Genomic DNA, 13,020 nt, shown 5'->3' with positions numbered 1-13,020 from the left:
CCCGCGCCCCAGCCGCCCGGACCCCCGCACTTCAGCCCCGCGCCCCAGCCGCCCGGACCCCCGCACTTCAGCCCCGCGCCCCAACCCCGCACTCCAGCCGCCCGGACCCCAGCCCGCGCCCCCCAGCCCCGCCCCCCAGCCCCGCGCCCCAGCCGCCCGGACCCCAGCCCGCGCCCCCCAGCCCCGCACTCCAGCCCCGCGCCCCGGCTCGCGCCCCAGCCCCGCGCCCCAGCCCCGCGCCCCAGCCCCGCGCCCCGCGCCCCAGCCCCGCACTCCAGCCCCGCGCCCCAGCCGCCCGGACCCCAGCCCCGCGCCCCAGCCCCGCACTCCAGCCGCCCGGACCCCAGCCCGCGCCCCAGCCTTGCGCCCCGCACTCCAGCCCCGCACTCCAGCCCGCACCCCAGCCGCCCGGGCCCGAGGCCACTCGCTCCGAGCCAACCCGCGCCCGCGGCGCCCCCAGCGCTAGGACAGAAACTGCGCTTCCAGCCCTGCTTGGAGGAGACTACAGCGTCCCCCGGCCAGCGCCGTCAGGCGGGGAAGCCGTCAAGCGCCTCCGAGAATTCCGCAGAGACCTCGGAAAGAAAGAACGGAGGGGCCGGCAGCGGCCGGGGCAGCGCCCGGCCAGCCGCGGGATGACACCGGCCAAGCCGCAGGGACCCGGCGCCCCCGATCGCGCCCACAGCCGCCGGCCGCCCGGAGGTACCTGTTCCGAACGCCGGGGCCGGCGACAGCGGGCGGCGGGCGGCGGGCGGCGGGCGGGGCCCGCTGAGGCCCCGGAGCCTAGGCCTCGCTCCGGGGCCCGCGCGCCGGCGGGCACCGGCCCTCGGCTGGCCGCCGGGACAGCCGCGGCTCCGCGCGCTCCCAGGCCGCTGAGGCGGTGGCACCTGAGGCGCAGCCCGGGCCGCCTCCGCCCATCGCCCGGGGCGCGGACGCCGCTCTCATGACAACCAGGTCCTGCCCCGGGGCCGCGGGCCTCTGCGCCTGCGCGACCCCGCCTTGACCCGGGCGCGCCTGCGCACAAGCAGCGGCCTCGGCGACCTGGCCTTCCGGGGACCGGGGGCGGGTGTGCGCCTGCGCACCAGCGCCGTGGCGCCTGCCCGGGCCCGGGACCCCTGCTCCGGCGGCGCGCGCCATGCTCCGGACGCCCAAGCGCGTGCGGCTGCGCGCCCTGCACGGCGCGGGCAAGTTCGGGGTGGCGGGCAGGAGCCTCGCGGAGCTGCTGCGCAAGGGCTGCCTGCGCTTCCAGGTGGGCGCGGGCCGGGGGCGGCGGCCGCGGGGGTCCGCGGCGCCCCCGCGCGCTCGGGCTCACCCGCGCCTGGTCCCCGCAGCTGCCGGAGGCCGGCGCCCGGCTGTGCCGGTACGAGGACGGCACCGAGGTGACCGCCGGCTACCTGCCCGGCCTCCCGGACGACGCGGAGCTCGTGCTGCTCGCCGAGGGCCAGAGCTGGCGGGGCTGTGAGTGGCGGAGCCCGGCGTGGCGTGGCGTGGCGTGGGGTCCCGCGGGCGGGCGGGCCGGGGCGGGGGCGCCGCCGCGTGCCCGCAGGGGCCAGCGCCCCTTCTCCTTCGGGTCTCGCGGTCCCAGGAGCGATCGCCGTGATGCCCCGGGGATGGGCGCTGGGCGCCCCGACAGGTTCGCGTCTCCCCGTCTTGGCTGCGCAGGTCGCCCCCCCCCCCCCGGACTGATTGCCCCCTCCCCACTGGACCACCCGTAGACTGTTTTTCTTCTTAAATAATTGTTGGCCTGGATGTCCGTGCATCCCCAGGAGGCCGCACAGGTGGGAGGGGTGCCCCTCCCCGTGCCCTCCCGGGTCTGTCCGACGTGGTGCACCGGGTTCGGGCCGCCCTCCCGTCCATTAGCACACGGTTCTCTCGCTGGCCCCCAGGCCCCCGTCCACCCCCGCAGGGCGGCACTGCCCAAGCCATGCCTGCCTTTGGCCGTGGCCCCTGGGCTGTCGCGGGCACGGCCAGGTTCCCTGGCTGTTAGGCTGAAGAGCAGGCTGCAGGCCGGCTGACCGTTCCCCTGCGGAGGGGCATGTTGGGGGCTGCAGCTGCGTGGCCAGTCACGCCCGAGGTTGGTGGGGTTGGAGTTGTCATCTCTCTGGGGAAGGTGCGCGGAGCGCCAGGCCCGGCCGCGGGTCTGTGTGCCTTCAGTTTGTGGAAAAGACGAGGATGGCCGCGGGGCTGGAGGCTTGAGCCAGGACGGCCGGGCGAGGAGAGTAAAGAGGCGTTCGCGGTGGGACGGGAAGAGTTAAACCACCTCTGCGGCCAGCGTGGCCTGGTACACGGAGCAGCCTCCAACCCTCGGAGAACACCCGCTGCGACGGCCGGCGCGGGAGGTGAGGGTCGCGTTCCAGACCAGTTGTATTTCTGAAAATGAACACAAGGAAGTGCAGGCCGGCGCCGCGGCTCACTAGGCTAATCCTCCGCCTGCGGCGCCGGCACACCGGGTTCTAGTCCTGGTGAGGGCACCGGATTCTGTCCCGGGTGCCCCTCTTCCAGGCCAGCTCTCTGCTGTGGCCCGGGAGTGCAGTGGAGGATGGCCCAAGTGCTTGGGCCCTGCACCCCATGGGAGACCAGGAGAAGGACCTGGCTCCTGCCATCGGATCAGCATAGTGAGCCGGCTCCCTGCTAATGGCCTGGGACAAGCAGTGGAAGACGGCCCAGGTGTCCGGGCCCTGCCACCTGCCTGGGAGACCCAGAAAAAGCTCCTAGGTCGTGGCTTTAGCCGGGCTCAGCCTTGGCCGTTACAGCCGCCTGTGTTCCGGGCGCACGGACTCGCTTTACCCACTGCGCCACAGCGCCGGCCCCTCAGTCAGTCTGTTGAAAAAAGAAGCTGGCCAGCTTCTGGGAGGCTGTGTGTCCACCTCTGCCCCGGCGAGGTGCGCAGCGTCGTTTCTCCGGGGCCCGCCACCACCCCGGCACCCGGCACCCTGCTGGTGTGCGGCCTTGTTTCGCTGTGGCCTGGACATGAGCTTCCCTCACCACTGAGTTTTTTTTTTGGAGATTGAAAGGCAGAGAGCGAGAGAGAGCGAGAGCGAGTGAGCTTCCATCCACTGGCTCGCTCTCCAAACGCCTGCGGCAGCCGGGGCTGGGCCAGCCTGGAGCCTGGAGCCTGGAGCTTGTCTGTGTCTCCCACGTCGTCCTGGGCGTGCGTTCAGGAAGCTGGATGGGGAGTGGACGGGAGGGCCGGAGCCGCTCGCCCCTCGCCCCCGCGCCCCCGTGAACTCCTGCGCCGGCCGCGGTTCTCCTTGCCGAGGTTTCTTCACGTCCTCTGTCCGTCTTCCGTTCGAGTTTTTCTCCCGTGTGCTGTGCACGTGCTCTGTCCGCCGCGCGGTGTGAATATTCCCCCCGTTCTCTGGCTCACCTCGCTCCTCCCCTGAAGGCCCGCTTGGCTGATTTCCGGTCCTGTGCTCTGGGGGACGAGTCTGAGGGTCGCCCAGCCCGCTGCCCGAGGCTCCGCCGTGTTTGCCACTTTGGTAGGGTGGTGGGACTCTGCTTCCTCCGTCCCCCCCGCGCCGTGGGCTTCCGAACATCGCCCCAGCCTTGCACCCACACGTAGCCGGGCTGCCCCCTTATCTGTGAGGGAACATTGCGAGACCCCCAGTGGACGCCTGGGCACATTCTGAGACCCCCAGTGGACGCCTGGGCACATTCCGAGACCCCCAGTGGGCGCCTGGGCACATTGCGAGACCCCCAGTGGACGCCTGGGCACATTGCGAGACCCCCAGTGGGCGCCTGGGCACATTCCGAGACCCCCAGTGGATGTCGGCACATTGCGAGACCCCCAGTGGACGCCTGCGCACATTGCGAGACCCCCAGTGGACACACTGGCCCTGTGCATCCCCCTGTTTTCCCCACACAAACCTGCTGTGGGGACATTCAGCTTACACATCAGCCACAGTGAGGGACCGTGGTGGCCACGGCTAGCGGGACCACGACGGGGCCCCTCCCTCCGTCTGGGGAGGCTGCAGGGGAGACAGCGGGCGATGGAGAGGGGAGGGAGTGTCAGGGAAGCTCCCAGGATAGGGCGGCTGAATAGGCCGGAGTCCCAGCGGGAGGACCGCGGGGGCGGGGACAGGGGGCTTCACTTCCTAAAGCGCGCCCTCCCCCCTTGCGTCTGCATTAGCCCTGGTGGAGGGCGGGCAGACCTCATCTTGGGATCAGGAGCAGAAACCGCAGGCGAGGGACAGGTGTGGGGTCCCACGGCTGGCGGTGTCAGGGCCAGGACCAGGGCCGGCCGTCTGAGCTCTGGTGGCGCCGGGGCCCTGAGGTCCTAGAGGTGGCGGGAGCCTCCCGGGGCCGAGCGTCCTGCACTGCACTGTGTGTGTCTTTGTCCCCTGCTGGTGGCAGACGTGAGCGACATCAGCCGCTTCCTCAACGCCTTCCACGAGCCGCACGCGGAGCTCATCCGGGCCGCGCGGCAGCTGCTGGCCGACGAGCAGGCCCCGCTGAGGCGGAAGCTCCTGGCCGACCTGCTGCACAGCGCCAGCCAGAACATCGCGGCCGAGGCCCGGGCCGAGGACCCGCCCTGGTTTGAAGGTGCGTGCGGGCTGGGCTTGGGGTGCTGGCGAGCGGGGGCCGGCAGCTCCTGGGTTCTGATTCAGGTCCCGCCGCTCCCCAGGGAAGAGCTGGCCTGGGACCCGGGGCACTGCTGGGGAGGGTCTGAGTCGGGTAGCCCAGGTGGGCGTCTCGCTGTCACTGTGACGGTTGTGGTTAAAGAGTGACATGTTAGGGCCCGGCGCCGGCATCCCATATGGGCACTGGGTTCTGTCCCGGTTGCCCCTCTTCAGGCCAGCTCTCTGCTGTGGCCAGGGAGTGCAGTGGAGGATGGCCCAGGTCCTTGGGTTCTGCACCCCATGGGAGACCAGGAGGAAGCTCCTGGCTTCGGATCAGCGCAGCGCCGGCTGTAGCGGCCATTTGGGGGGTGAACCAACGGAAGGAAGACCTTTCTCTCTGTTTGACTCTACCTGTCAAATAAACAAAAAATCTTAAAAAAAAAAAAAAAAAAAAGGACGCGCAGCCGTGCTTGTGCTGTTCGGAGGCCTTAATGCCTTCACGCTAGGTACAGCCAGCGCTGCTCTCCCTCTGTCCCCACCGAAGTGCGTTGGCGCCTGCCTCCTCCAGCCCCAGCCCCTCCCTCTGCTCTGCCTGAGTTTACTCCTCTCGGGGCGCCTGCCTGGGACCACACGGTGCAGCTTGTCCCTTCGAAACCGGCTTGTTCACGTGTCACAGCGTCCTCACAGTACATCCGTGTTGTAGCGAAGGTCCGCGTGTTTATTTACTTTCTAAAGATTGATTGATTTCAAAGGCAGAGTTAGAGAGCGAGCGTCCATCTCCCACGCGGGTGGCAGGGCCGAGGTTTTGGGCCATCTGCTGCTGCTTTCCCAGGTGCGTCAGCAGGGAGCTGGATCAGAAGTGGAGCAGCCGGCACTCAAACCACGTGGGATGCCAGCGTTACAGGTCGTGGCTTAGCCCACTGCGCCAGAATGCCACGATGCCAGCCCTGTCTGTCTATCTAGCTGCCTGTCTGTCTATGAGAGAGGGAGAGAGAGAATTCTCTCATCTGCTGGTTCACTCCCCAGATGTCCACGTGGCCAGAGCCAGGAGCTGGGCACCCAGTCCCAGTCCACGTGGGTGGCAGGAGCTCAGCTGCCTGAGCCGTCACCGCGGCCCCCACATGTGCACTAGCGAGAAGCAGGAGTCGGAGTGGAGCCAGGGCTGCCGCCCGGGACTCTGGTACAGGGTGCGGGCGTGCTGACCCTAGGCCGGATGCCCACCCCGGGGGCCTCCTTCCCTTTCAGGCTGCAGCCTCCCCCCCCCCAGCTGCCCTGGAAACAAAGGCCGGACGCCCCGCACTCGCTGGGCAGTGTTCCCCAGAGGAGGCGCTGTGGCTGTCACCTCTCCTGCCTGGCCCTGGGCCGCGTGGGCGCAGGACGTGAGGCCGCTTCCTGTCTCTCGCAGGCCTGGAGTCCCGATTCAGGAGCAAGTCTAGCTACCTGAGGTTCAGCTGCGAGAGCCGGATCCGGAGTTACCTGAGAGAGGTGAGCCCAGTGCCGGCGTCGGAACAGGGTTTGGCCCTGAACGCCGTAAGCCCCAGGGTCTCCTGCTGCCGGTGCTGAGGTGGGAGCTGTCCAGCTGTGGGCCTGGTGGGCGGTCTTCAGGCCCCGGGGTGGGGGTGGGGGTGTGCTCTGGAAGGTAGCTCTCAGGAGAGGGAGAGGGTCGTTGTCAAAGCCGTGTGCCCTGCTCCCTGGCTCGCCACATGGTCCTCGCTCTGCCTCCGCTCTGCCATCGCCGGTGCCGCCCTCACGGAGGCCAGACCAGGGCGGCCCTGCCATCTTGGACTTGAACCTGGAAAGTGAGTTAAATCAACCCGTTCTCATCATCAGGGTTGTAGTGTTTGGTTGCAGTGGGGGACTGCTGACGGACACGCCTGTGTTGAGGCCAGGGCCGTGTGGACTCGAGGTTCTGGTCCCTGGGCAGTGGGCAGTGGGCAGTGGGCAGGACTGCCCCTGTGCTTGTGGGAGGCCGGTCAGGCCCTCTGGATGAGCTAGGCCAGCAAGGGACCAGAGGGACGGCTGTCTCCTGTCACCCACGGCGGTTTTGCCTCCCGTGGTGGGACCTGGGACCTTCCCCGGGCCGGCCTGCCTTCGGCCGGGATTGCCACCCTCCCTCCATCTTGCCTGCCTTTCTCCGCGCTGCCTGCGAACGGGGCCAAACTCTGGCTGTCTCACTGGGCAGTTCAGTTTTGACATGAGGCCCCCCGGTCTGCACTGTGACGCAGCTTCGGGGGCCGGGAGCGGCCCCTCTGCCCAGCGTGTCGGTTCCTCTTCCCTCCTGGTTGGGGGCGGCCGCGTGCCTGGGGGGAGTGGGCTGTGCGGGCGGGGTGGGGGGCCCTTCCCTCAGGCTGCTGCAGCCCGGAGGCCTGACCCAGCCCGTGGAGGGCTCAGCCAGGCCTGCTGCCCTGATGGGAGGGAGCCCTGTTAGTTTTGTTTCTGCGTGGACGCCGGGAGGTACAGAGCCAGCAGCACCCCCACCCAGGGGAGCTGTGCTTGGGGCCCTGCGCCCTCCCGGTGCCTGGGCTCCCTGCGGCTCCTTCAGGTCTCGCAGGTGGGACAGGCGCAGGGGCCAGACCTGGGGGAGCTGCTCCGTGGCCTCTCCCTGCCTGCGGCGCTGCCTGCTCCTGCTCCCTGACTTCCACCCACCTTGGAGCCTCCGGCTGCCTCCTGTGTGTGCTGGGGAGGTGGGCGCCGTGTGCCCCTGGGAGCCCCAGGCTGACCCAGCCCCACCTCGGTCGCACCTCTGACCTCCCTGCCTGCCTGGCTGCGGGCTGCTCCTGCCGGGGTGTCCCCACCCTGGTTTCTCCAGGATTTCATACATATCACGCTCCGTGTACCTGTGCCCAGTGCCCTGTCCCCTGTCCCTGTGCCCTGTCCCCCTGTCCCTGTGCCCAGTGCCCTGTCCCCTGTCCCTGTGCCCAGTGCCCTGTCCCTGTGCCCAGTGCCCTGTCCCCTGTCCCCGTGCCCTGTCCCCCTGTCCCTGTGCCCAGTGCCCTGTCCCCTGTCCCCGTGCCCTGTCCCCTGTCCCTGTGCCCAGTGCCCTGTCCCTGTGCCCAGTGCCCTGTCCCCTGTCCCCGTGCCCTGTCCCCCTGTCCCTGTGCCCAGTGCTCTGTCCTCTGTCCCTGTGCCCAGTGCTCTGTCCCCTGTCCCTGTGTCCAGTGCACTGTCCTCCTGTCCCTGTGCCCGGTGCTCTGTCCTCTGTCCCTGTGCCCAGTGCTCTGTCCCCTGTCCCTGTGTCCAGTGCTCTGTCCTCCTGTCCCTGTGTCCAGTGCTCTGTCCCCCGTCCCTGTGTCCAGTGCACTGTCCTCCTGTCCCTGTGTCCAGTGCTCTGTCCCCCGTCCCTGTGTCCAGTGCTCTGTCCCCTGTCCCTGTGTCCAGTGCTCTGTCCTGTCCCTGTGTCCAGTGCTCTGTCCCCTGTCCCTGTGTCCAGTGCACTGTCCTCCTGTCCCTGTGTCCAGTGCTCTGTCCCCCGTCCCTGTGTCCGGTGCTCTGTCCCCTGTCCCTGTGTCCAGTGCTCTGTCCTGTCCCTGTGCCCAGTGCTCTGTCCCCTGTCCCTGTGCCCAGTGCTCTGTCCCTTGTCCCTGTGCCCAGTGCACTGTCCTGTCCCTGTGTCCAGTGCTCTGTCCAGTCCCTGTGTCCAGTGCTCTGTCCCCCGTCCCTGTGTCCAGTGTTGTCCCCTCCTGATGCATGGCCACATGTCAGGAAGCCCCTGGTGTCTCGCCACAGCATGAAGCACTGTGAGTGTGCACCGTAACCTGCCCAGAAACGCCACGCCACGCCACGCCACGCCACGCCACGCCACGCCACACGTTAGTCCGTGGAGATCTCTGCAGAGGCCCCCTCGAGGGGCTGTGTCCTGTGTGGACGCTGTCCTGTGTGGATGCTGTCCTGGGATGTCCTGTGTCCTGTGTGGACACTGTCCTGTGCTGTCCTGTGTCCTGTGTGGACGCTGTCCTGAGATGTCCTGTGTCCTGTGTGGACGCTGTCCTGTGTGGATGCTGTCCTGTGCTGTCCTGTGTCCTGTGTGGACGCTGTCCTGTGTGGACGCTGTCCTGTGTGGACGCTGTCCTGTGTGGACACTGTCCTGTGCTGTCCTGTGTGGATGCTGTCCTGTGCTGTCCTGTGTCCTGTGTGGACGCTGTCCTGTGTGGATGCTGTCCTGTGCTGTCCTGTGTCCTGTGTGGACGCTGTCCTGTGCTGTCCTGTGTCCTGTGTGGACGCTGTCCTGTGTGGACACTGTCCTGTGCTGTCCTGTGTCCTGTGTGGACGCTGTCCTGTGTGGACGCTGTCCTGTGCTGTCCTGTGTCCTGTGTGGACTCTGTCCTGTGCTGTCCTGTGTGGACGCTGTCCTGTGTGGACGCTGTCCTGTGTCCTGTGCTGTCCTGTGTGGACGCTGTCCTGTGCTGTCCTGTGTCCTGTGTGGACGCTGTCCTGTGTGGACTCTGTCCTGTGCTGTCCTGTGTCCTGTGTGGACGCTGTCCTGTGTGGACGCTGTCCTGTTCTGCCTCTACATGAGCTCTGGGTTCCTGTTCCTGAATCAGTGCTCTCTCTGCACCGACAGCTGCTGCTTCCCCCTCCAAGGACAGTAGGCGGGGCCTCCCAGCCGCCCAGCCCTGCCCCCAGCCCTACTCCCTGCAAGGACAATGGAGGGGGCCTCCCCAGCCCTGCCCCCAGCCCTACCCCAGCCCTACTCCCTCCAAGGACAATGGACGGGGCCTCCCCAGCCCTGCCCCCAGCCCTACTCCCTGCAAGGACAATGGAGGGGGCCTCCCAGCCGCCCAGCCCTGCCCCCAGCCCTACTCCCTGCAAGGACAATGGAGGGGGCCTCCCCAGCCCTACCCCAGCCCTACTCCCTCCAAGGACAATGGACGGGGCCTCCCGGCCGCCCCAGCCCTACCCCAACCCCCACATCTCAACGTGCTGTCTGCTGCCGCTGACTAAGTGGCCGCCCGTGTTGTTTGTCTCAGCGCAGCCCAGAGCCCTGCCTTGGGTGGGACCTGGGCAGGGACCTGGGCAGGGGCCGGTGGCCTGTGAAGGTCCCTGTGAAGGCCGTGTGAGCACAGGCCGGAGCCGGGGCGGGGGATGGGGGGGCAGGCCGGTGCGGTGTCAGGTGTGTGCGTCAGCTTGGCCTGTTCCCGGTCTCCCAGGTGAGCTCTTACGTCACCATGGTGGGCTCGGAGGCCCGGGAGGAGTACCTGCGGGTCCTGGGCGCCATGGAACAGAAGCTCAAGTCTGTGCGGTACAACGGCAGCTACTTTGACCGAGGAGCGGAGGCCGGCAGCCGCCTCTGCACGCCCGAGGGCTGGTTCTCCTGCCAGGTGAGCCGCGCGGCCCTGGGTCCTGGGCCTGCGAGTGTCGCCGTCCCGGGGCCTGCGGGACAGCCTCGCGAGGAGGTGCGCCGCAGGCTTCGGGCGGCCCTGCCCGCTGAAGGGCTCCCTGCTGCGTTGCTGGGCAGTGAGTGGCTCTGGTCATGGCAGCCTGCTCCGTCCAGGCCTGGCGTTCAGGTTCGGGCGAGCTCACCGAAGCCCTCACCAGGCACCGCGTACCCAGACGCACACGGAACAGACGCGGTGGGCAGTGGGGGGGAGGCAGCTTTGGGCCACGAGGACGCAAGGCGGGGGGCGAGGCAGGGCCTTGAGGATACAAAGGCTCGAGGGGGGGCTCAGCCCGTGTCCCAGGGCGGGGTGGGACACCTCAGAGCTGGGTGAGATGATGTTTGGGGTCGGGAGTGAGTCCCTGTGGGGAAGGAGAGGTCTTTGGCATGAGAGAGGGCACAGGTGACAGTGGAGCCGTCATGTGTGCCACACGTCTGGGGGCTGAGACTGGTGAGTCAGCAAGGCAGCCCGGTGTGGTGTTGGGACCACAGGGAGCTATGGGAGGCTGGGGATGGAGAGGGAGCGTCATGGTGGGTGTTCCTGGGCCACCCTGTGCTGGCCGTGGCCCGACTGGGCCGGGGACTGCACAGCCGAGGGCTGGAGCCTCGGGCCTGTCGCAGCCTGCAGATGCCGAGGCACTGGCAGGAGCCACGGTGACAACACCGCTCGTCCCCTGTGGGAACTCAGAGCACAGCGTTGGGGCAGCGAGGGGGAAGGGGTGCACCCGGGCTCCCCTGCCTGCGGGTGGAGAGCCCTGGACGTCACTTCTCGCCTGCCCTTGCTCCCTCTCGGCCCCAGGGTCCTTTTGACCAGGACGGCTGCTTGTCCAGACACTCCATCAACCCCTACAGCAACAGGGAGAGCAGGGTCCTGTTCAGCACCTGGAACCTGGATCACATGTGAGTGCCGGGGCGGGGACAGCCGAGGTCGCGCACACGCCCTCGCCAGGGCCGCCTGGCCCCTTGGCGGCTGTCGGCTGCACCTGTGGGGTCCGGGCCAGGGGAGGGACCCTCGGAGTGTGGGCGTTGGGCAGGGGCCGGGCCCTGGGGTGGCGCCGCCCTGTGGGGCTGGCACTCGGTGTTCTGTGTCTGGCAGCCGGGGCCCCTCCTCCGGCCTTGCTCTGCGTGGCGGGGAGCGGGTGTCCGCGCCGGCTCAGTCCCCGCCCCTGCGCTGCTGCCACGGCAGCCCGCGTCCGTGCCAGGGTGCCGCGGAGCTGCCTGGGGTGAGACCAGCTGCACCCAGCAGCGCTGTGCCTTTTCAGAACACGTTGGAACGTCCTGGGGTTCTGGGCAGTGTTTGTGGAAAACGGAATTAAAGGGCAAATTTATTCTGGTGCAAAGTTATTTTGAAATTCATGCATGTGAAGTGTCTTCATAAAGTTCGTGGAAAATGCAACTTGAATTTGGTTTTTTTTGCACCAAAATAAACTTGCTGCTTCATTTCCTTTTTCCAGGCGTTTCTGTAGAACTCTGGGTAAGACTGGGGCTGGAAAGATAGACCCAGTCGCTGCCCCGAGGGGCGAGGTTGAGGCGCCAAAGGGCAGCCTTGGGTTTTCCTTGTCAGTTTCCCACGTGCGGCAGCGGACAGCCAGTGTGGCGGGGTTCTGAGGGACTACGTGGGGCTCTGGTCAGCGCCCTTCAGCGTTAGGAACGGGGCTCACAAAGCGAATTTTAAAAATTGGGACGAGCAGCAAAGCTCGCGTGAGGCCTGCAGGTGGGGCCGTGTGGCAGCGGTGGGGCTGTGCCCTCGGGTCCTGCTGGGGGGTGTGCGGGTGTGCGACCGCCCCGGTCTCCCTGGGCGGCGGCCGTGGCCCCAGCGACAGCCCGTGCGTGCCCCCTGCCCGCAGAATAGAGAAGAAGCGCACCATCGTGCCCACGCTGGCCGAGGCGGTCGGGGCGCAGAATGGCCGGGAGGTGGACTGGGAGTATTTCTACGGCCTGCTCTTCACCACCCAGAACCTGAAGCTGGTGCACGTCGTCTGCCACAAGAAGACCACCCACAAGCTCAGCTGTGACCCCGGCAGGGTCTACAGGGCCCCGGCGAAGCGGCGGGCGAGAGCTGCTCGGAAGCGCCGGTGACCGCGCGCCGCGGCTCGCCCGGGCCTGGTGGCTGTGGCCCTGCCGTGGGGGCGCCGGGCAGCGGGAGGAGGCCGCGTCCGCCTCAGGAGTCCTGCCCGTCTGTCTCACCAGTGTCGGGTGCCCGGTGTGGTCTCCGCGCTCGATGCCGTCACGCTGAACTTGGCCGCTGGCTTGCAGGACAAGCTTTTGTCTGTCTCGGCTCTTGGCCGGCCCCGTGTCCACCGCAAACGGCAGCTCCAGCCTCTGGACTCTTGTGGACGCTGTTGGGAAAAGACCTGATGTCCGCCGTGGACCTGCTGCCGGGGACAAGGCGTGGGGACCGGCAGGTGCTGGGGGGCCGGCTACTGGAAACTTCTGTAGGGCTAGAGCCGCCGCGTGTCGGTGACGGCGTGGCTTGGCCCCTCCCGTCCGTCAGAGGCCGTGAGCTGAGCGGTGCAGGGAGGCGGGGGCGCTGCTGCGGGCTCGGGCCTGGCTGTGCGGACGGGGAGGAAGCAGCACGGGGCGTGCGTCCTGGGGCTGCGCTGGGCCGTGCTGGGCCGTCCTGGGGCCGTCCTGGGGCCGTGCTGGGGCCGTGCTGGGCCGGGCTGGGCCAGGCAGGACCAGAGACATCGTCCTCGGAGTCCTGTGTCTTCAGTACTTGAAGTTTTTAAAGTGGGCATTTATTTTCATAGCATTTTTAATGAATTTTTAAAGCCATACGTTTTGTAATTTTTTTACATTTATTTTGTGATCAAAGATCAAAGAAACAAGAGATTCTTCAGAAGCAGAGACATCCACGTGTGCGCTCACTCAGGGTGAGGGTCTTCTGTTGGCCCAGGGGCTCTGTGCATGGGAGGTGCAGGAGCCCTGACCACTGTCCATGGGGTTAACTGGTCCCGGCCAGGCACTGGGTTCCTCTCCCGGACCCCCCTTGCATGGACCACAGAACCTTCTGGAACTCAGCGGATGGCACCAGTGCCCTCAGGAGCTGGACCCTGCGTGCTGCCCCGTGTTGTCACGCACGCGCAGTGT

The 13,020-nt window shown here is 67.7% G+C and overlaps 2 protein-coding genes across 9 annotated transcripts in view; one reads left to right on the top strand and one right to left on the bottom strand.

The window, feature by feature from the left end:
• The window catches only part of CEP104 (centrosomal protein 104), a 31,133-nt gene extending 30,182 nt beyond the window's left edge, over positions 1 to 951 (bottom strand). For all 3 annotated transcript variants that reach the window (XM_089299335.1, XM_089299337.1, XM_089299336.1), the window contains exon 1: positions 704 to 951. The gene's annotated coding sequence lies outside the window, so the exon portion shown is untranslated. The remainder of the gene's footprint in view (positions 1 to 703) is intronic.
• A 102-nt stretch (positions 952 to 1,053) lies between these two features.
• DFFB (DNA fragmentation factor subunit beta) lies at positions 1,054 to 12,778 on the top strand. 6 transcript variants are annotated; one of them, XM_070077062.2, is made up of 7 exons: positions 1,054 to 1,246; positions 1,329 to 1,455; positions 4,351 to 4,539; positions 5,962 to 6,041; positions 9,704 to 9,874; positions 10,730 to 10,830; positions 11,778 to 12,778. In XM_070077062.2, the coding sequence occupies exons 1-7, from the start codon at positions 1,133 to 1,135 to the stop codon at positions 12,007 to 12,009; spliced, it is 1,014 nt and encodes a 337-aa protein (XP_069933163.2). In that variant the 5' UTR covers positions 1,054 to 1,132; the 3' UTR covers positions 12,010 to 12,778. The 6 variants fall into 6 exon arrangements, with proteins under 6 accessions (XP_069933163.2, XP_089155469.1, XP_089155471.1 ...); XM_089299343.1 differs by lacking the exons at positions 1,054 to 1,246; positions 1,329 to 1,455 and adding an exon at positions 1,710 to 2,336; XM_089299345.1 differs by lacking the exons at positions 1,054 to 1,246; positions 1,329 to 1,455; positions 10,730 to 10,830; positions 11,778 to 12,778 and adding exons at positions 1,710 to 2,336; positions 6,317 to 6,355 and having other exon boundaries at positions 9,704 to 9,726.
• The last annotated feature ends 242 nt before the right edge of the window (positions 12,779 to 13,020 follow it).

Source organism: Oryctolagus cuniculus, chromosome 7 (genome assembly GCF_051225735.1).
Source record: "Oryctolagus cuniculus isolate XC-2025 breed Fujian yellow rabbit chromosome 7, ASM5122573v1, whole genome shotgun sequence".
Classification (NCBI taxonomy): Eukaryota; Metazoa; Chordata; class Mammalia; order Lagomorpha; family Leporidae; genus Oryctolagus; species Oryctolagus cuniculus.
The sequence above is the reverse complement of the archived record's forward strand: the minus strand, read 5'-3'. Positions and strand labels throughout refer to the sequence as shown.

What these genes read in the sequence shown, in the direction of transcription:
- DFFB (XM_089299342.1), top strand. Translation starts at nt 8,659, where the DNA reads ATGCTGTCCTGTGCTGTCCTGTGTCCTGTGTGGACGCTGTCCTGTGTG. An exon ending in AAGGTCCCTGTGAAGGCCGT is followed by an intron (nt 9,610 to 9,703) that starts GTGAGCACAGGC and finishes CCGGTCTCCCAG; the next exon opens with GTGAGCTCTTACGTCACCAT. An exon ending in ACCTGGAACCTGGATCACAT is followed by an intron (nt 10,831 to 11,777) that starts GTGAGTGCCGGG and finishes CCCTGCCCGCAG; the next exon opens with AATAGAGAAGAAGCGCACCA.